The sequence below is a fragment of the Alligator sinensis genome, unplaced genomic scaffold (genome assembly GCF_000455745.1).
Source record: "Alligator sinensis unplaced genomic scaffold, ASM45574v1 scaffold135_1, whole genome shotgun sequence".
Taxonomy (NCBI): domain Eukaryota; kingdom Metazoa; phylum Chordata; order Crocodylia; family Alligatoridae; genus Alligator; species Alligator sinensis.
This window is the reverse complement of record NW_005842293.1, coordinates 861,651-883,344: the sequence shown is the minus strand read 5'-3', so window position 1 is coordinate 883,344 and position 21,694 is coordinate 861,651. Positions and strand designations below refer to the sequence as shown.

The 21,694-nt window shown below is 43.0% G+C and overlaps 1 protein-coding gene across 10 annotated transcripts in view; it reads left to right on the top strand.

Moving 5' to 3' along the window:
• The window catches only part of SH3RF2 (SH3 domain containing ring finger 2), a 107,765-nt gene that overhangs the window by 18,421 nt on the left and 67,650 nt on the right, over nt 1-21,694 (top strand). For 7 of the 10 annotated variants that reach the window (XM_025209524.1, XM_025209525.1, XM_025209526.1 and 4 more), the window contains exons 3-5: nt 14,693-14,962; nt 17,009-17,104; nt 20,990-21,316. In XM_025209524.1, the coding sequence (XP_025065309.1) occupies nt 14,693-14,962; nt 17,009-17,104; nt 20,990-21,316 (693 nt within the window). The remainder of the gene's footprint in view (nt 1-14,692; nt 14,963-17,008; nt 17,105-20,989; nt 21,317-21,694) is intronic. The other 3 variants (XM_025209531.1, XM_025209532.1, XM_025209533.1) reach the window with 3 other exon arrangements.

Here is a 21,694-nt window from a genome sequence, read left to right as displayed (position 1 = left end):
GGAAAGAAACAGTGAAACTGAGATCAGAATCAGGCCCTTGTTATTTAGCCAAGGGAAACTTTGCCAGCCCAGGAGACAACCACATGATTTGGATGGCTTCCTGTATTCGAGGGAACAGGTGCAGGCAATAGAAATTCCAGGGCAATCCCTGTGTACAATTATCAACACCAGAGCTGAGAAAAATCACTTGGGTGAAAATCCATGCTTGCCTGGACTGATTCATATTTAAGTCTGCCAAAAACCATCCCCAAACCCGTGAATCTGGCTCCTGCCATCAGAGCTGTGATATGCTGGATGGGGTTTGCAGAGAGCCCCAGTCAATAGCCTGTCACCAAACTGAAGAAATTATTGAGGTCAACTCCCTACTTCAAATGAGGCTTGCTCTGTTTACTGGAAGGAATTCTTCTGAAGATCACTTACTAAAGATCTTTCTTTAGAAGCACGAACCACAACAAAAGTAAGAATTTTCAATGGTTTCTCCTAAGGGAAGATATAACAGATGCTCTTTGTTTCATCTCTACACACACACCCCCCCACATAGAATCAGGCCACGTAATACCCTTTAACACTGCCGGAGAAGTGCAAAACAGATTTACAGTGGGAAGAAATGACTGCATGGGAGTATCTTCTGCATAAGGGGCCTCCCCAGCTGCCTTTCTTGACAAACAGAAGTTCTGTTCCAGCCCTGATCCCAGCCCCTGGCATAGGGATTGTGTCAAGGAAGAGAAAGGCAGCCCAGGGAAAGGCATTTGGCTGGTGGTCACAAGAAGCTGGACAGAAGAATCTGTTATTCATTCCTTCACGCTCACTTTCAGAGCTGTTGACATTGCTGGAGATCGAAGATTTGGGAAACACTAGCTTCTGCAGCTTGGTTTCACCCAAGTTATTTGCAAGGTGCTTGCCTTAGAAAGGGGATTTAAGGGCAATGCTGTATGAAGATAACCGCAGGGATGTTTACAACATTATTTGATGCCTAAAAGAATTGCTGTTCCTCTTAATGCCTCCCAACTCGTTTGTTTGTTCTGTTCTTCCAAGTGGCAGGGCACCCACAAGTTGGATCATGCCACTTGTCACTAGTAGCATTAGACTTACCTGAGATTTTGCCTATGAATGTTCACCACTTTCTCTGGAAATCTATCCACCTTGCTGTACACTTCCTTACTTACTTCCCTTTCTTCCGTCCCATTTTTAATGCACCTTTCCCTGCTCTCTTCTTTTAAAGTCCTACACTATGAGCATGCACTCCTGTAATAATCCAGCGTCAATAATGGGGAAGTTATAACTACCTCATTTAACATAATTATAGTGCACATTTCTCCCAGCTATGAAGAGAGGCTTTGAACTTCTTCCTTTTATATATATTTTTAATTTGCTGCTCCACTTTGTATGGTGGGAGACTCAGATGTGTTGGATGACTGCCATAGGCCAAATGAAAAAAAAAGATAAACATTAAAAATATATATATGCTCTTTCCTCTTCAAATGCACCAGTAATTGAGAAAGAACAAAGAGGCACAATCCTGGGAGCAGGACCTAATGGCAGTGAAGACACCTATTGACCCAGATAACTAGAATTCACTCATGAGGAGCAACAGACAAACTTACTTTCCCTAATTTCTAGGCATACAAAATTGTGGGATTAAATTTGAGAGCAGTGCAAAATTCATTTTTCACCTAAGAAAGGCTGAAAAGAGGGCTTAAAAAGAAGAAATCCAATGGAGAGGGGGAAAGGGTACTGAGAGCAGTGACTGCAAACTGGAAAACATGAGGAGACTACAAAAACAAGGCTTCGTTAACATAATTTCATTCTAGGGGGGAGATCCCACTGTACTACTGAAGAGCACAAATTCCCTGTGGCTAACAAATGTGGTTTCTAAAACTGAAACACACTGGAAAAAATATGGCTCAGTGAAATCACATGGTGCAATGTGTTTATGAGCTCAGACTAAAGATCCCCCAAAAGAACTTGCACGATTTACAAAACAAGATATTCATCTCAGTACCATACTTAGTACTCTAAAAATGTATTTTAAAGTGTTTAATATAGCTACTGATTTATTTCTTCCACACAATTCCTCATTAATGATGATTGAGGGCATTCAAATATGAGAATGTGAAAGACTTACCTGCTTTATTATTATAATTGTGGTACCAGATAGGACCAGAAAACCTTCCCTTTTCACTTGTGCCTAATATTTCTTTATCCTTTTCTCAATTAGGCCTGAAAAGCAAGTGGGGGGAAAAGTTCAGCAGAGTTAAACATCTCTGACTGGTATGTTCAGAAAATATTTCAGAAAAGCTCAAAAGCATTTACGTGTATTTTTAAACAGAGATCTTCGGTTCAAATAAAAAATGACTAATATAAGAATATCTTAAAGATAAAGTTTTAATGTGTTGGAATGAGTTCAGATAGACTAAGGATGTGAACCGTGATGCTGTGGTGTGAATGCTAGAGAAATCTCAAGAAAAACATTAAATGGAAACTACCATGTCCACTTATGTCACTGTAGTGATCTAGAGAGTGACTTGTCACATCATCTCATAGTTGTTTCCTTAGCAAAGCTCCAATTTTGCTCCTATTCGAGTCAGTTGCAGTTTTGCCGTTGATTTTGATGGGCCAAATTCAGAATTGCTTACTCCAGCAACATTTTTGGTGTCAATGATTGTGCCAAGTTTCATTACTTACCAAGTATTACCAGTGCCTTCATTTCTGCAGTTACAGTTCAGCTCATGTAAAAAGGAGCTGAATAGGTTTCTTTGTAGAAGCTGCTGATAGAATCCTAAGAGCGAGCAAAAGCAAAGCAAAGGCTGAGAGAGGAGTCTACATAAGGAATTAGATCTTAGATATGTTCAAAACAGCGGTGTTCAGCCTCTCCAGTCTCTACAGGCCTTATCTAGTGTATATTTTTTACTTAAGTCACCGTTCTTGGTCTTCACATATTTCATGGGTGAACTATGTAGTACTCTCTGAATGCCAGCAGATTCAGGCTTTACTAGGAGACAATCCACAAAAAGGAGTAAAGCAACCTGGACAGAGGACACTTTCTGCCTCTGCAGAGTTGTGTCCTATGCACTGCTGGTAGCATTGTCTCACAGTAGAGCTAGCTTTTCTAAGTGATCCAGGAACAGAAAGCCAGACCCCTCATGTAGCTGTCAACTTGCCCACAGGGATATTTAGAGACTAGATCTTATTCTATATTCTGAAGAAAACTTGACAAATGGATGTTTTTAGTTTTGGTGGCTAACAATAATAATGCAGGTAAATAGTTCAGGTTGCACAGAGACAGCTACGGTTTGTAAATGGGTCAAAAAGAAAGCCAAAAAAATGATTTTGCACCAACCTGATACACAATGTTCTGTTTCATTCTTGAGCTATTTAGCCTCTCACCCCCTCTTTATATTTTTTTAATTCAGAACCCTTTTAAAATGAAAAATGATGTTTCAAAATGAAAAGCAAGAATGTTTCATTTAAGAAGCGTGTAAAGGAAACATTTTGACATTTCTAACTGAAACATTTTATCTTGAAAGTTCTGAAACAAAATGTTTTGACATTTTTGGGGGGCTTCCACTTTTTTTGGTCAAAACTGTTCCTCTATCTCTATACAACCTAGGTTTTTGTATAGTTTTGGTCCCTTAGAAACTCCATTTTTCAGTTAAATTACAATTCATAAAAAAAATACCCAGCACTAGTTCTGAAGTGAAATAAGTGAAGAGAATATGGTTTTGCTATGGTTTCCTCTCGGTATGTTGAAGACAAGTAAAGTAGGGGCCTGGGGCTCTGCATCACCTCTTTTTCTACCCTACATACAATGAATCATAAGGTCCGAGGGTGACATACCTCTAGTTCAATGTGGGGCTTCCAAATGAGGAGAGTTATAGACAACTTTGGGATTGTTATTACTTTACTTTTCTGACAAAGATGGAAGTAAAGGAAGGCACTTCTTACTATTTTTGCTCCCTGAATTTTCAGGACAAGTAATAAGTCCCATAAGATATAGAGATTCTTAACTACCTGGACAAATAGCAAGCAGATTAATTTTATCTACGCATCTCCTAATGTATGGTCAACCATTAACTCAGACCTATATGAATAAGTGAACAGTCCTACTGTAGAGATACAGGATGAAGGCATTTTGGCTGCAGAACAAAGCAGCACTAAGGATAATTATTAACTCCAAAATATTTAGGTCAATTAAGTTTTGCAATTGATTTCAATGGGCATTTGAACTGCTGGTAATGCCATATGTGGGCTCAGCTCTATACAATCATGAGGGAGGTAAGGCCTCTGCCCCAAGGAATGTACAATCAACATTAGATTCTGCAAACTGATTAAGGAGCAACGGAGACATTAGCATTGAAAGCGAATAGCAGAAGTGGTGAGTTGTAAGAAGGGACTTGGACCAAGGAGACTAGTAGGTGCTAGAATGAGGGAGAGGTGGTACCAGACATATGGAAAAACACAAACGTGGGGAAAAGCATTGACTGTTGAGTAGGAGGAGAGAAATGAAACTTTCAGGACTGAGGAACGAGTGGATAGCAACATGAGAAAGAAGGTGCAAGAGAAAATGAGATGAAGGAAGAAAATGTAAAGAAAAAGCTTCAATTTAACCTGGACGGACAGCGGGAACTAGAGAAGCGGTGCAAGAGGGAAGAGACACATTCAGAACAGGAGAGGAAAACACTTTCATTTGTAACATTTGGATATTGCTGGGAAGGCCAGAGAGAATAACTGACAGAACTGATCAGTATAGGTATCAACATGTAACAGTTTGGACAAGGAGGAAAGATGGTGGAGACACTGCAAAGGAAGAACAAAAATTGACAAGACCCTAAATGGGAAGAAAAGGATAAAGAGGAGTCAAAGAGGTGAGCTTGGGTTTCAGGCAGAACAATCCATCACACGTTCTTATTTCACACAAGAGGCTTTAGAAAACCTGAAGTGTGGGAGCAGCATCTATTATGTCCCAAAGGGATACAGTACAATCTCATAGACAGAGCATTAGAAGGACCCTAGGATGATTCTGACGAGGTTAGGCAGGTCACATTGACACCAAGTAAAAATAGCAGCTAGAACAGGAGATGCTGCCTCGAGATGGTTAAGGGCCTCGGAAGCAATTAGCCAAACAGTTCTCTCTCACATGGATGGCCTCGGGAGGCTTCTGTATGTATTAACCTCAGACACTAGGGCTAACTGCAAAGGAAGCAAATACTTGAAGTCCACCTGCAACTCTCCACAAACCTGTCCGTCCTACTGCGAGTAGGTTCCATTCCAGCCACTCTGAAAACCCAGTTTGCACAGTATGGACGTTTCAAACTCACCCATTTCCTGGGGATTGCCTTGATTAACAAATAAAACATTAAGATAATATATTGCTGCTAGGACTCCTTGTTCAGGATTACTCGGCCCAGCCCTTACCTCTCCTTTCCTAAGATTACCACTTCTACCTCCCATGTATGTAGGTACAGTGATGAGTCAGCTGACCCACTCGTCAGCAGACCCTACTTAACCCTTTTCCAGCAGAGCCAGATATTTCAGTCAAACGTTGTCAACCAGACCTTAAGGAACTATGGTTGGGTGTCACTGTGTGGTTTAATGAGTTTCACCCACTACGCATAAAACACGCATCCAATGTTCATGAGACCCTAAAAGGACCACAGTCGTACAGCGTTACTAGAGCTTTCTTCAATACCTAATGTCTCTTTCCAGACGTGAAGGAGGCAGGAGGATTTCAATACACACACCACTGCAAACAGATAGAAACAAAAACAAGAGCAGCGTATATATAAGTGTGGGAGGGATAGGGAAATCTCTGGTTTTAGAAGTTCAGAAGTTAATGGATACAAGAATACCTCCTAAAGCTTAGTCATTTGTTAGGAACAAATTCTTATTTCAGCATTTCTTAGAGAATAATGTATATGACAGTTTTGATTCATCTTTTAAGATCACCGAAGTTTAAAGACTGCATTCATAAGTGTATCTGATGGCTTCTGTGATGATATTAAAACTTGATCTTTTGTTGAGGACCATGATATGGATACAGTAATTCAACCTTTCTTGGGCTTTGTAGTCACAATATCTCTATGCTTTGAATTAAACCCTATTTTCCTCAGATACTTCAGACCATTTTGTGTCCAGATTTGAATAAACATAAAGGGAACTGATAGGTGCTTCAAGCAACATCCAGCCGACTCTTTGCAGCTATGTATTATCTAAAGGGATAGTGACAGTTATTGTAGGCTCTGGACATTTTTATACATCTTGAAATTTGAAACACCAGAACCGTATCCCACAAAGCTAACAGAAGCATTTCTATGTTTTCTTTTAAAATGTATTCCAGTCTTGAGGGACTGAGTTTGAAACGCAACATGGGTATCCCAAGCACCACTGTGCAGAGGTCTGTTAGATTATTTTCTTCTTCAGCTACACTAATGTTGCTTTAAAGGCAATAAGAATAAAGAGCTCATGAGGCTAAGGTTTTGATCATACCCATTAGTCAATGGACCATTTGGGGGGCAATAAGAACAAGGAACTTTTGGAGGTAGACAAAACATTTCCTATCACACAAGAAATATCTGTAGCACACTGAGAAAAATGCCTGGTCCTTACCAAATGTATGAGACCATTGCAGCCAGCTAATGGAGTTATCCACTGAGGTAGCAAAAGCCTGTGCTTTTAGTAACAATGTTCTTGGGGTTCAAAAGTCCACCAATGATTCGTCAGCTAATTTAGCACTTCTTGGGGGATATAACAAGCATTTCCTTCTGAGGAATGAATGAAAAGTAGACTTTCTTTATGTATTGGGGATCCAGGCACAGATGACTAGATGTCTCTGGTTTGTCTCTACTCCATCTAGCTCTATCTAGTAAAAGCAAGAATTACCAAGGCCTTCTGTGACTGGAGAATATCATTTTGACACTGGAGTTTATGAGCTAATCTAGAATTGATGGACTCATAATTCAATAAAAATTCTGCAGAAAGTTTACCCAATTGTCCAATTTAAAACTTTTTTTTGCTGTAAATTAAGCTGATCCTTCTTGTTCTTCTCCCAGTGGCATGAAAAACAATTTGTTCCTCTACTTCCTTAAGCACTCTACAGTACCATGAAATGCTGCTGACTTGAACATACCTTAATGTTCCTTAAACCATTCTTTCAGTACCCCAGCCTGTATATGTTAATATTCATTTCATTAACATCTGGTCACAATTTACCCTTTTTGTGAAGAGCGAAGCAAAGGCAATATCAAGTACTTCAGCCTTCACAGCATCATCCAGCATTTGGTGTCCATGCTCATTTTGTAGGGGAACTAGACTTCCCTTTGTTGTCCTCTTTGAATATGTTCCTAGAATGTTTTCTCCTTTCTTTTTATGCCCCTTGTTATGTTGAAAATTATTTTGCACCTTAACCTTTCCAACTTTACCTTTACATTCTTCTGCTATCCATTTATATTCACCTGTTCTAGTTTCCACATTTTGTAGGACTTCTTTTTGATATTCAGGTCAATGAAGAGCTCCTGAATCAGCCATAATGATCTCTTCCTAGGCTACCTGTCTTTCCTCCACATCAAGATAGCTTGCCTCTGTTGATAACTGCTAGGTCTCTTACCCTATTTTACCCTTCGCATTATCTTCTCAAAGAGATCCTACAGTCAGGCTCCTGGAGAGAAGGAGGAAGGAAGTTTGGGGCTGCATTTGAACAGTGATTCTTCAAATCTTAACTGCTTGAAAGATGCATGTCCAAGTCACCTTGGCTAAGTACAGAGGTTCAAAAAGTCCAAGGGGAAAGCGCTCTGAGTTTTGTGTTTTACTCTAAAGTGCCCTAGGTTAGGACAGGAGGGAACAAATGAGACATTCACCCTTGGTGGGGGACGGGGGGGAAACAGGGTGCCTGCTCTGGTCTAGGTCAGCATATTGGGTGCACTGGAGCACACCTCCCAGCAGCTGGGCCTCCCCTGATTGGCCAGTCTGGGCCCCTCCTTAGCCCTGCCCACTGCCGCCCCCCCAGCGGCCACCTGTCAGGTCGGGGGGGTAAGAAGGGGAGAGAGAGGGGCAGGGCTACGTGACAGAGGCATCTGCTCCCCAACTAGTGCACCATGCCCAGTGAGAAACCCCCAAGCCCTAGGGATCATGGCTGCTGTGATCCCTAGGGCTCGGGGTGTGAAATCTCCAGCCCCTGGATTGCAGCTGCAGCAATCCACAGGGCTTGGAGGGAATGAAACTCCTGGATCCTGGGGACTATGGCTGTTGTGATCCCCAGGGCTCAGGGGTAGAGGAAACTTCTAGGCCCTGGAGATCACAGCTACTGCAATCCCTAGGGTTTTGGGTGTGGGAAACACCTAGGGCCAGAGGATCACCACAGGGGTGATCCCACCACCCCAGGAATGCAGGGCTGACGGAAGCTGCATAGGCTAGGTGGGCCAGACAGCAAGAAAGGGGGGAAGCTCCCATGGTGCAGGGCCCCTTTCCCCACAGCTGGACAGATGCCAGTTCAAGGGGGCCGGGACCAGAGTGCAGGGCTCTGTTCCCCCCCCAGGTCAGAGGCAGTGACTCACGGTGTGTGGGGCTGGGAGGAGGGAAAACCCCCATGGTGCCAGGCCCCCCCAAGCTAGGCAGTTTCCAGCTTGGGGGTAGCCCAGGGCTGGGGTGAGGGAGCTCCATTCGCTCGCCTCTTGCCCCTCCCGGCTGACAGGCAGAGGCAGAACACAGGGCTGGGGAGCACACGCTTTGTTGCCTCAGTTCAGCTGGAGCAGATGCCTGCTTCAGGGGGCCACAAAGCATCCTGGGATGCTGGGGGACTGCAAAGTAACTTGAGTTGGGAGGGGATCTGGAACAGAAGTTCAATAGACCAGTCTAACCCAAGATGATTCAATCTGATGCTCCATCCATCCAGGTCTATCTTAAACTCAGTCCCGCCATTTTGAACCCAGTCTATGCACACTGAACTTCTGTTCTGTTACAGATTTAGACCAGTTTCCAATACTTACACTGGTTTATGTGCAATTTCTATCCCTAGGCTTATTTGCATTGGGCAATGAAGTCGTGACTAAAGTAAGCTGGTACAGTTTAAATGTTGTTGAGGTTTCTTCATTACTTTTTCTGTTGCACACATGCCCCTCGAGTTTGATTCAGCCAGGGGCATGTTTTCACCAGTAGCCCAAATTATCATACAAAATTACTTAATTAGAACTAAACATTACAATTAATTGCTTTGAGTTTCAAAACACTTTGAAGATGTAACGAGTTACAGGTAGGCACCGAATGACGTTCTTCCTTTCGTGTTCTCTGCTAAGGACAAGTGATTAATTATGCTTTGGTAGAACATTCCCTTCCCAAGATCTAGGTTACTACCTCTGATCCGATCCAAGACTTGGGGAATTTGGAATCCAGTCTCTCTTGGATCTTACCAACCTCCCAGAAATGTGTTGGGATTGGCTGGTTTCTGACGTGCCTTGAAAAACCATACTTTTCTGCCTACCTCATAAGCAGTAAGACATATTAGCTTGATTTGCATTTTTTATTTCTCTTTGCAGAAAATAGAAGTATAACCTTTCAGTCTGTCAAGCATTTAGGCATCAAATTTCCACTGAAATCCATTTTTACATATGCCCCGAGGAAGGGGGGTGGCGCTTTAATTAGTGCAGTAATTAGAGCACTCTAATTAAAGCGTCCTCAGCATCTCATGTATCAGCGTCCCTGTGCTTCGAAATGGCAATGGGGGAGCTTTATCGAAAGCTCATCGAACGAGCTTTAGTTAAAGCACCCCTGCCACCATTTTGAAGCACAGGGATGCTGCTGATACATGAGATGAGGAGGCTGCTGAAGTATGCTAACTAGCATTGGTGACGCATAGGGGGTGCACACGGGTGCACGTGCACCTCCTGAGATTGGCCGTGCACCCCCTGGAAACACTGGCATGCTGGAAGTGCACACTGGGGGACTCCTCCCCGCCAGTTGGCAATCAGCTGCTGAGGGACCTCCCCTCCAGGCTTGGGAGGCACCAGTCACCCATGCTAACTAGCACACTCCAGCAGACTTGATTCATTACAGTGCATCGGAGCAACCTCCCCGCACGTGTACAGGCACCCAATAGGAGGTAGCCACTAAAATTCCTGTTTTCTAAAAAATCAGGTCTGTGAAGAAATATAAAACCATGAAAGAGCATGTGTCTGTGTTGTACTGTAGACCATTGCATCAGCTCTGCCCCCAACACATGAGGCACATCTATAATAGGCAAGAGAAAGCAAAAAGGCAGAGTAAAGAGCAATCCTGCACTGACAGCAGCTAGTAAACCTAATAGGTCTTATCCATCTCTAGTTTATCTATGTACATCTTCATGTCTCAAGAGACAAATTACATACCAAGAGCCAATTTCTAAGTTACATCCCTATTCAACAAAGCTCTTGAGGATGGGCTTAATTCACAGTGAAGTCAGTAAGACTTAAGATATGCAGTACTATGTCACGTATAGTTACCTGAGCTAGCTCTGAACAAGCCAGCTTGGATATGAAAAGCAGAGTAGCGTGTTTGCAGTGCTCCACTCACCCTGCTTCTTAGCAAAGTTAATTAGACTGTTGCACTGCTTCCAAAGCTAGCTCAGGTATCAGCATTATGCTGGGCAGCACCCCCCCGCCCCTTCCCCCTTTAGGTCATACCTGAAGCCCTTTGCTGAATTAGGGCCATAAAAGATGCTGTTCACCTCAATGGCAACTATGCAAGGGTGGAATTGGGCCCCCAGATAAAAAGATGAGCTCAGAATTCTTGCTTTGGAGACGCAAATGTTTTCAGAAGTGAAAGGAGCAAACATGCCCTTCGGAAGCTAAGCTGTTGAGCTAAACTCTCAGGGGTAAGAGCACTAGTTTAAAATGGCGCTAAGCTTCAGTTTTGACAAGTTGCGATGGTGATAGATGTGGGAGGGCAATTTGGTGAATCACTAAGTGAGCAGCTAAACAGAATCTAAAAGGGAATACAATTTTCAGGTTAATTTTTTTAAAGCAGTTTAGCCTTTACTCACTTTCACTGGAGAACAACAACAACAAGCCCACACAGCAAACCTCCCTATTTTGTAGATGAGAAAATGGAGGAAGGGAGATAAAGTGATATGGTTAAGGCCATACACCCTGTCAGTAGGAGAGACAGGCCAAAAGTCTAAAAAATGGTTGACAACGAGCTTTTCTCACAGTGTTTTACAAGGGGCAACAATATTATTATTCCCATTTTACAGGTGGGGAAGCTCAGGGTCAGAGTGGGAGGGGAGGCTGACTTGCCCAAGGCCATCGAGGCAACTAATAGCAGAGCTGAGAATTAAACTTTCAGACCTTAGCTTGGCCCAGCAGACTGAGCTGCCACAGGAAAACTGATGACTATTTACCAGTAATGCCTGTTGAATATCCTGTGAGAAACAAAACAGAATCAAGAAGCAGAAACAGAGGACTCCAATTTTTATATTCACCCAACAGAGTTAAGTTTTGTTTCTATTTTAAGCCCAGGAAAGTAAACTGAGTTAAGAAATAATGATGATAGCTATTTCTTATATAGTACTTTTCTCAAAGTGTTTTACAAAGGGCAACAATATTATTATCCCCATTTTAGGGAAGCTCAGGGTCAGGGAGGGAGAGGGCACGACTTATCTGAGGTCACCCAGCCAACCAATAACAGAGCTGAGAATTAAACCAGTTTCTCTACTTTAGTGGTTCTCAATCTTAACAGACTCAAGGCACCCCTTATTAGATCCAAGGCACCCTCCATAACTTTTGTGAATTGAACTGCACCCCAATTCAAAAACAGTTTTCTTACAGTGCTTACCTCCTTGCAGAGAGGCCAGGCAAGGGAGTGGCCAGGCAGGGAAAGTCTGGCTCTGCCCTTGTCTGCTTGTCTTCTCACACCTACAGCCTGAACGTGCCCTTATCACTTTCCACTTGATTATCTCCTCGCACTTCCTATGGCACCTTTCAAAGGATCTCGCAGAAGTCCCCAGTCCCCAGCATCCTGGTTGAGAATCGCTGCTCTAGTTCTATGCAGTGTCCTGTCCACTGGGCCTAGCGACTCAAATTCACCATTTATCTACAGAAGCAGCACAGCAAGTACAGTAGCACTGGAAAACATATTTGCCTGCCCCAGTGTCCCCCACCATGCCTCACTGCTCACCTGGTAAGGTAACATCTAGAAAGCAATAAGAATTATTCAGTCTTTTATGGTCCACACAAGCCTTAGCCTCCCACCACTACAGCATCAGATCAACACTTGGTCTTAGCCCACAAGAGGCCAAGAAGCAATCTAAACAGCTGGAAACACCCAGAGCAGTAACAAATACCATTACAATAATTTGGGTGAGGCTCCTGGAAATACCTATAATGAATGAAGAAGCTTGGCAGGCTGCTTTATATTTAAAATGCAGCTACTTTCCATATATAAAGGTGCAGAACCTGAAGAATCGGGTGGGTTAACCCAGGACTGTAGAGACGATGATAAAAGAAACAAAAAGGCTTCAAGACCTTCGTTGTTTCTGCCTTTAGCGTTAGCAGTGTCATTTAACACTGATCTGAACTCCAGAGCTGAGGAGATGGGAAGGCAATCCTGTTTTGTGATCCTAGCAACATTTTTTCTACAGCACTTAGAAAGTGATTGCAGAACTCACTCAAGGGTTTTTCAAAAGGTCCTAAACATTTGAGGTTTTATTAAACCAGATAGGCCCAGCACTGAGTAAGTGTGGGGACTGGAGGCTATGGAACCTCAGCAGAACCAGGGGAGCCCGTATTACCATAAATTCATGTTTTTCACTATCTCAGCAGGGGGAGGAAACTACATTCACACATACATACCCTCCTTTTTTGTAGCACTCCAGCTTCTCAGCTCCCATTTTTATGGTTTTCCATTACTCCAGTGGAATCCCTAGAAGGAGATATTGGAAACCCAACAATGGCAGTAGTGCCAGGCTGCTCTGTAGGCACATCTACAGAACACATAACTAGAGGAAGTCACGGCTGCAAGATATTACTGAATTGAGTAGGACTCAATTTATAAATACTAAATGTCAAATTATAAATATATACACATAATAAGAAAAACATCTGAAGCTACACTAGTTGGGTAATAATTCATAAAGTATCCACAGAAATCCTCTTTCACTCTATGTCAAGTGAGGAAGAAAACCCTCCCATGGGCGCAATGCTGCAAAATTGTATAACACAGGGTTTTTACATGTTCCTGTAAAGCACTGCTGCAGATTGGATTCAGGGTGAGCTGGACTCTTGGTCCAATACAGAACAGTAATTTCTACATGGAATACAAACAAGACTTTGTTAAAACAGCATTATTAAATGCAAGGCCATTCAATTTTTGATTGCTGTTTCTAACTTCACTCAACCCTCTGTGTCTAGGGACTGCAGAGGTCTATTGGCAGTGCTCTTACTGTAACAGACTTTTTACAGCACACGGAGTGAAATTTGCTCTAAGCAGAGGGGCAGCGCAAAGTCTACATGCTAATAAACCAGTTGCCTTGTGGCTACAATAGAAGCCTTAACCCTTCCTACTCTCTACGCCTTTTTTCGGCATTTCAGCCATACGTTAAATGGTGCAAATTACATTAAATGCCATTGTCTGCTAACTGTAAAAGCTATTTCCGAAGAAGGCACTATAATGTTTAATAAAGCTGCCCTCCAGAGGTATTTCCACCAGCCCCTGACACAAGCCACCCCAACAACGGTGCCAACTTAATTTGTTCCCTGTGCTAGACACTCCAAGAGCTGCACAACCAGAACAGTTGCATAGGGAGCACACGTCTGAGCTTATCTGTATTTTTCTTCTTCCAGGAAAAAACAGTCTGCAAGACTGCTTTCAAATTGTAGCTCTTGGGGCAGGGTGGTGAGGCCAGTGATAGCTCTGGGTCTGACTCAACCATCCAAACAATCTGTCACAGTGTTTTTTTAATTGAATTTGTTGGAGAGGATAAAATACGGTCCAGGTTAGTAAAGTAGATATTTTAGGAGAATTTTGTAGTTTTACTTGGAAGACTTTGGAGGGAGAAAAGGTACCAAGGTTCTCTCAGCTATTCCAATTTCAGTAAATGCCTCCTTTCCACTCATATTAAGAGGATAGAAGGGTTGTATAGGGTCAGGCCAAAGGTGAGACTAAAGGTTACTAGTCCAGTAACCTGTCTCCAGCAGTGACTATTAGCAGTGCATTAGACTATTAGAAACTGTGCATCCATCCCATGACACACCCTTGCAGTCACCAGCAGGAGGCTGCACCTCTATACTGCATATCTAGCAAACAGTAATGTGTTCCAGAATGATTATTTGGAAAAATATAATTTAAATGCATAGTCTAAACACTAAATAATACAATAGTAAAATTGTGGGTACATTAACATAGGAATATTGTGAGAGGGGCACAAACTCAGAGACAATTAAGCCTATTGTAGAGATTAGATAAAGAAATTAATTATTCCTTACATTCCTACATATATGAGAGGCCTAGGTTTGCTTTTGGCCATATGGGGTCTAAGTAAGAAGTTACTCCTCCAGGCCATAGTTTCCCTTAGAAATGACATCAAGATGAAATGACATCATCTACCATGACAGATGTTAGGAGTCATGGTAGACCACCATTTTTTGGTCAACCCAAACAGCTTGATTTATGTTCACTTTTGTGTCAGCTGGTTGTGGGTAAGTGTTAATGTTTGTTCCTTATCCTGCAGGTTCCACGGGCCAAAGCCTTATATTCCTACAGGGGACACAACCCTGGTGAACTGCGGTTCAATAAAGGAGATATCATCATGTTGCTCCGCCAGCTGGATGAAGACTGGTACCTAGGAGAGATCAACGGAGTCAGTGGAGTTTTCCCAACCAGTTCTGTGCAAGTTATCAAGCACCTGCCACTGCCACCACCCCTCTGCAGAGCACTTTACAACTTTGATATGAGAGACAGGAATAAAAGTGAAAATAAGGACTGCCTAACTTTTCATAAGGTAAGTCCAACCATTGCCACTGTATTAACACTTGACTAGCTTTCTTACTATGGATTATTTCATGATCAGATAACTTTGCAGCACTTTTCATTTGAAGATCTCAAAGCTCTGTACAAATATGAATTAAGCTTTCCAACTTCTCAATGACATAAATCAGTTTTAGCATCATCCCCATTTTATTCATGGGTGAACTGAGATAAAGAAGTTGAAGGTGGGATTTTCAGACATGCCCAGCATTGAAAATACTACCTAACCAGGTGACTTGCCCAGAGACACATACTGACATTTGGAAAATAAGCACTAGCTTGACAGAGGTCCAGACAGAGCCCAGGAATCCCAATTCTGAATTCCCTGTTTCAGCTTTTCCACAACATTTCTTTTATCAATCAAGAATAGTTGACTTTAGCTGCTATGTACCATAAAACTGAAATTCTGGGAAGGTTTCCTTGAAAGATACTTAGCAGTTTAAAAACAAACCTAGAAGAGCTTGAGTCAGGGGACACAGATCAACCACGCTCTATTAGCATATTTGACCATTTACCAAGAATACACATTACCCAAGCAACAGCTGTATTTGTCATCTCTATGCATTCATTCCTTGTTAGACATTTTTCATGGTAACAACAAAAATCAGTCAAAATTAAGCAAGGCATCACACCCTATAGGCTTCAGTATCCTAGCAGAAAAATCAACCGTTATTTCTTTCTATTAACAACTCTGCTTTGACATCCTAGCACTGTTGCACACTGGCAATGAGAGCAAGCAGCACTCCAAAGGGACTGCTGGACAAAGTAAAGAGACGGAGGGCTTTGTGGAGGAAAGCCGGTATCTAGGACTCAGTCACACTCTCACACTAGAACGAGGAGGAACCAGAAGAGAAAGTCAGTTCTTAACACAGCATCTGCTCATTTTAGCATCACCACTTTAAAATGTGGTTTCTAATCTTGCTAACACTAACACGGGGAACACAGGATGCCAACATCTGATTTAAACTGCAGGCTCTTTCCTCTGTTTCACGCCGTCTGGTTTTGTTTTCTTTTTTGCTTTATTTGTCTTTGTTTCACTGCTTACTCATTCTGTTTATTTGCTTTTGGAGACAAGGCTCATTTCTACTCCTACAGCAAAGTTAGCACATGGAGAGTTATCATACATATAAAACAGACAGCTGCTGCTTCAGCGAGAAGAGAACACGCTCACTCACATCCCCGCGCCTCGCAGCACTTGACAGATAGCTAATACGGTATGTTCTGGCTGACGGGTTAGACCAGCTACTGCAGCGACCCTTCAGCAATAACCAGCAGGCTACAAAGACGGTTAAAACTTGGCCTTTTCACATCCAAGCTTGGCAAGATTCAAAGCTCAGCCAGGGTTGGGTGAAGTCTGGCAGCACCTCCTCTCTGCAAAGGCAGACAAGGTTTTTTGGGTAAATCCAATATCTTTTATTAGACCAACACAAATCGGATTTACCCAGAGAACCTTGTCTGCCTATGTCCTTAGACCAACAGGGCTACAGCCTACCCCTCTCTGTAAACTGATTTTACACTGTCATACTAAGGAGAACTCGAACACTGTGCTTGTGCCAGACCTTTGCTTGAGACAATAAAGGGGTAGCTCTGTGTCCCCAGTCACAATCTGGTCCTGGACATGGATGCAATGATGAGCCTCTGATGCTACTAAAAGATTTAGCCAGAGAAGGGGCTTGATTCACCCTCCGCTCTGGACCTTGTGGAGTCATTTGTGCAAAGGGAATGGAAAATCTCTACTAAGTCAAATGGAGGATGTGTGTACACACTTTGCATGGATGATGCAAAAAAAAGCAGGAAAGCAAATTGCAGCCATTCTGCTCTTAGAACCATTGAATTCAAGTCCAAAAAATTTCTGATTATATTATATAAGCATAGAGGCTTGTGTTCTCTACAGTGGACACGCCATTGAAGCTTCTTAATGAGGTTGGCCTGTGGGCATTACAGAGTAAACTCATTTTCACAACAAGTATCCACCTACTCCAAAAGAATAGTTTGGTAACAACATACTCCTGCCTTTCAGGGTGATATCATCACAGTGATCAGCAAAGTTGATGAGAACTGGGCTGAGGGCAAGTTAGGTGACAAAGTAGGGATCTTCCCCATCTTGTTTGTGGAGGTAAGTACAGTATGTACAAAAACATTTATTCAATACCTTACCTCAGTCAACCATCCAGACCTTTTTCACATTTCCTGAATTGCATGACATGTTGCATGAGGTTTGGGACTCCTTTGTTTTGCATTATAGCCCTTCTAAATTAATTTAGTACTGGTGAAAGGTGGTTCTTGTCACTCAAGGTGACCAGTATCTATTGCACTTACCCACAAGAAACAGGAACCTCATAAGGCCATTAGCTGTGCAAACGTCCCTGATATTTGTCAGTGTATCTTTCACCCCTAGCCCAGAGCAACAAATTTTCAACAAAAGAAGCCATTTGGACTTCATGGCCACTCACTCCTTGGCACTGTGCCGACACAAAATGGGTAAGGATTAGGCCTGTGTGAATAGGGAAGTATTTGACTCAGAATCGGCCGATTCAGAGGACAGTGATTCGATTTGGAGATTTGGATCACTGTCCTAAATCGATTCGGCCAAATCAGCTTCAGAAGATTCAGCACCGATTCGGAGAGATTCGGTGATTCAGATCGGCCAGGGAGAGGCAGGCACAGCCAGGGTCCTCCAGCTATGCCTGCCTCTCCCCGGGTGGGGGGAGCTGCGGGAGAAGCCCCCATGGCTGCCCTGCCCGGACCCAGCCCCTGCCCAGCCCCAGCCTAAAAAAAAGCCCCACACTCACCGGCTGCAACAGCAGTGATTGGGGCTTCTGAGCACTCATGGCAAAGCCCTGCACGCACAGCACAGGGCAGTGGGGATTGCCCCCCCCCCAGCTTGGCACCCACGCAACAGCTGTCGCATCGCGCAGGTGCAGCATGGCTTGGCAGGGCTCTGCATGCTGTCGGGGAGCTGAAGCCTCTGGGGCCAAGTGCTGCCGGGCTTCAGCTGACAGGTGGAGCTGCCCCAGCTCCGAGGCAATGTGCAGTGCCCTGCCGAGCCACGCTGCACCCGCACCATGGGGCCGCTGCCGTGCGAGTGCCAAGCAGGGGGGCTGATCCCCGCTGCCCCCTGCTGCCCTGCACTGTGTGGGGGGCATCTGCCATGAGCCTTCAGAGGCCCCAACCACTGCTCCTGCAGCCATTACTCACACTTTACTTTTGTCACCTAGCTTTTTTTTTTTTAAGTGCCAGGAGGCTGGGTCAGGTAAGGGATGGGGCCAAGCAGGGCAGTCACGGGGGCTTTTCCCATGGCTCCCCCAGCTGTGCCCGCCTCTGCCCCAGTGTGGGGAGCCGTAGGGGCTATGTCCTGCTGCTGCGTGCCCAGCTGGCGCCGGGGGGGGCAGGGGGGGGCGTTATGCAGTCATGGCTCACTCTGGGCAGCAGCAGGGCATAGCTACCATGCCCGCATCAGTGCTGGGCACATGCCACTTGCCCCCTTCCACCTGGAGCGAGCCTCACCCACATCCCGCCCTGCCCCGCCCCTCTTGCTGGGCAAGGGGCAGAAGGGCAGAGCCCCCGCTACCAGCACTGCCGTGTCCGCATCCTGCACCCCCCCACCTCAGCTGGGCAGCTTTCCCCAGCCCGAGCCCAATCCCTCCCTCCCCCACACCTCTTCCCCGCCTCTCCCCCAACCCCAACAGATTTACCAGCTGGAGGCAGCTGTCAGCTGCCTGTTTAGTCTATGGCCAAATCCCTGAATCGGCCAAATCGATTCAGATTCTTCAAATCGATTCGGAGCTTTTATTTGGTCTCCCAATTCGATTCAGATTCAAAGATTCAGTCCCAAAATCAGGCCAAATCTCCTCTGAATCGAATCGGCTACCAAAGCTTTGCGCAGCCCTAAGGATGACATCTGGAAGGATGTGGATTTTGTAATGTTTATTTTGTAAAATTTATTTATGGAAACTTTGCATTTTCAACCCAGTCAAACATTTTCCCAAAAATGACTTTTGGTCAAAATTTTTGGTTTTGGTAGAAAATATGTAAATGAAAAAAATCTCAATAATCAAAGTTTTGGGGGAATAGGGAAAACATTTACTCACACTTTACTTTTTTCACCTAGCTTTTCTATTGATAAGAAAAAAAAGGAAGAAAGTGGCTCCCCTTCCCCATTGAATGAAATAATTCAAAAGTTTGAAAGATGTAGTGAAAAAAAATGGAAAATTTCAAACAGAACAAAAATATGTTTTCCAGTTCCCCCCCATAATTTGTGCTCTTATCAGCTCTGTTAATCATACATTTCCACTGGGAGCTACAATGAGAGCAAACAAATTACTTTTCCATAGGCCATAAAATGTCACCACCACCCCGCACCAGATCATATCAGAGGTAGCTGTTTATTGCATTATCACTCTGCTTGCCCATTAAGTCTTTCCTCACCCATGAGATTCTTCATTTGTTGCTGAATTCTCACTAACAATATTCCTATAGTTTAGTCTGAGATACAAGTGGTAAATACCACCAAAAAAATCAAAATACCAAAAAATAAAAAAAGAAGATAGGATTAATGACCGGAATATTTATGCATGTTATGAGTCCATCATAACTTTATATATATTAAGACACAAGTAAAAATATTATCTGAAATTCTATTTTTTTAAACTGTTTCTTCATTTAATGAAATGATCTTAACTCAAGTAATTACTTATTTGAATCCCACATAAGTGGAAAGTAGTTAAGTATAGTCATATAAACTCACTGAGACATTAGAAATTAATTATGGGAAGGGCCTAGGTGGGGCTAGTTTGGGGGTGTAACACTTATTAAGGCTTTGGATTTATAGTCAGTGCTCAGATGTGTAACCCATTTTTTTCAGGTTATGGGAACTCAAATAAGCAGTTCTAGCTTTAGGCCTTTTTATAATAATTTATGGGAATTAAAACAATACTACTTAATATTTATACACATGCAATGCTCTCTTCAAACCATTTTTTTTAAGTGAGGGGGAGGTAAATGTAAAAACAGTCCAAGCTTTTCAAAAGATGACATTGTAGAGGCAACTACCTACTTCACATTAGACTAATCCTTGCTCATAGCAGGAGTTAGGTTATTGCTTCAAATGAGTGGGTGAAAATCTCAAAGTTTTGCAATTCTTTAATGTCAGCAATAAATCATGATTAATTTCTTTGCCAGTCATCATTATAAGAAATGTTGTCACCACATGCCCTTTGCTAATGTTGAGGTGATCAGCAATTTCAAAGAAATACTGTCGATTTCGACAGTAACCTCTATGGAAACTCAGGGTCCAACCTGGCTCCCATTAAAAATCAACAGTGAGAGTGTCAATTCTTTCAATGGGAACAGGATCAAACGGTGAATGTGTTGTTCTGGATGAATATAATTGAGTGGATCTGACACTGTTCAGAAAGCTAGTGTCAAAGAGGATTTCTCCATATTAAAGCCTCAGTGTCAATTGTAGATATTTGACACCCTGTTGCAAAATGCAAGCAATGCTGCCAAAATAAAGCTGTTTAAGATGTACCCACATGTCCATTATAATTTAGTGGTAAATCTGTTATAATGTGCTACTGGAGTTGAGTGAGGGGGGAAAAAAATCATCTGAAATCCGTTCAGTATCATATTCACTTCTGCAAATGTCAGATTTTGATCGGAAAGGAGGCTGGACCTTCCTGTGAGATTCTTAGCTAAAGAGAAAACCAGACACCCAGGCTCAATGGGAGGATGTGCCATCAAGAGATTTCTTCAAATCCATTTTAATTTGGTTGTCAGCTTTGCATCAATAATTATGCCTCTGGGAATTGTCACTGCAAAGATAGGGAAAAAGCTAAGCCACGCAAGTTCAGTGATTTACTACAATGTCATCTTCAGCCCAAACTCATCTCCTCATTTGATAAAGGTATCAGGAGACAAAACTAATGCTAACTGGGTGGGGGTTTACAGAATGCTTAGCTTCTGAGATGCTATCATCAAGCTTCCCTTCACTCTCTTCTAGTCGAACACTACTGCAAGACAACTCCTACAGACAAGTAAAAGCCACCCATCTTCCCAGTTTAAATGTGCTTCGCCCTTAAGAATGTCCTCTCCCAAAGCAAGAGTCAAAGAGTCCCCAACTTTCCGCAAGGTATCAGAATCCAGGAGGAAAAGTCTGAGACAATTCTCTATCACAACTGCCTTAAACACACTCAACAGGATTGTCCATTCACCCACCGACCGGCAGACTCTAGAAATCAGCTCACCAGTGCTCATCAGTTCCAGTAATCCAACAGTGATAACCCAGAGCAGCGAGAAAATGGAATTCCCTTATGGCACCCCAGTGCAAGTAAGTGAAAACCAGTCATGCCATTGATTGCAAGGCAGATAATACCAGCACTAAATTCATAATACTACACCAAGAATTAAGTTCTTAGGTTCTAGGTGGAAACATTTACTACGCAGGAAACAACTTGAAAAGCCAAAGCCCAAACCAGCATTAAACAGTTTTTAAAGATTTATGTTTATAGGTTTGCAGGTATAACTGTGTCACAGCTTACTGGAGCTCAGGCACTTTGTAATACAACAGGTGATAAAAGGTACAAGTCTTAAAAGGAATCTTTTACGTTGTTAACAAAAGGAGGATAGAGAGATGAAATGCCAGTGCTAATAACGCCTACAAGCCAGTATGTCATCTGTGAAGTCAGGGAATTTGGGACTTCCTCCT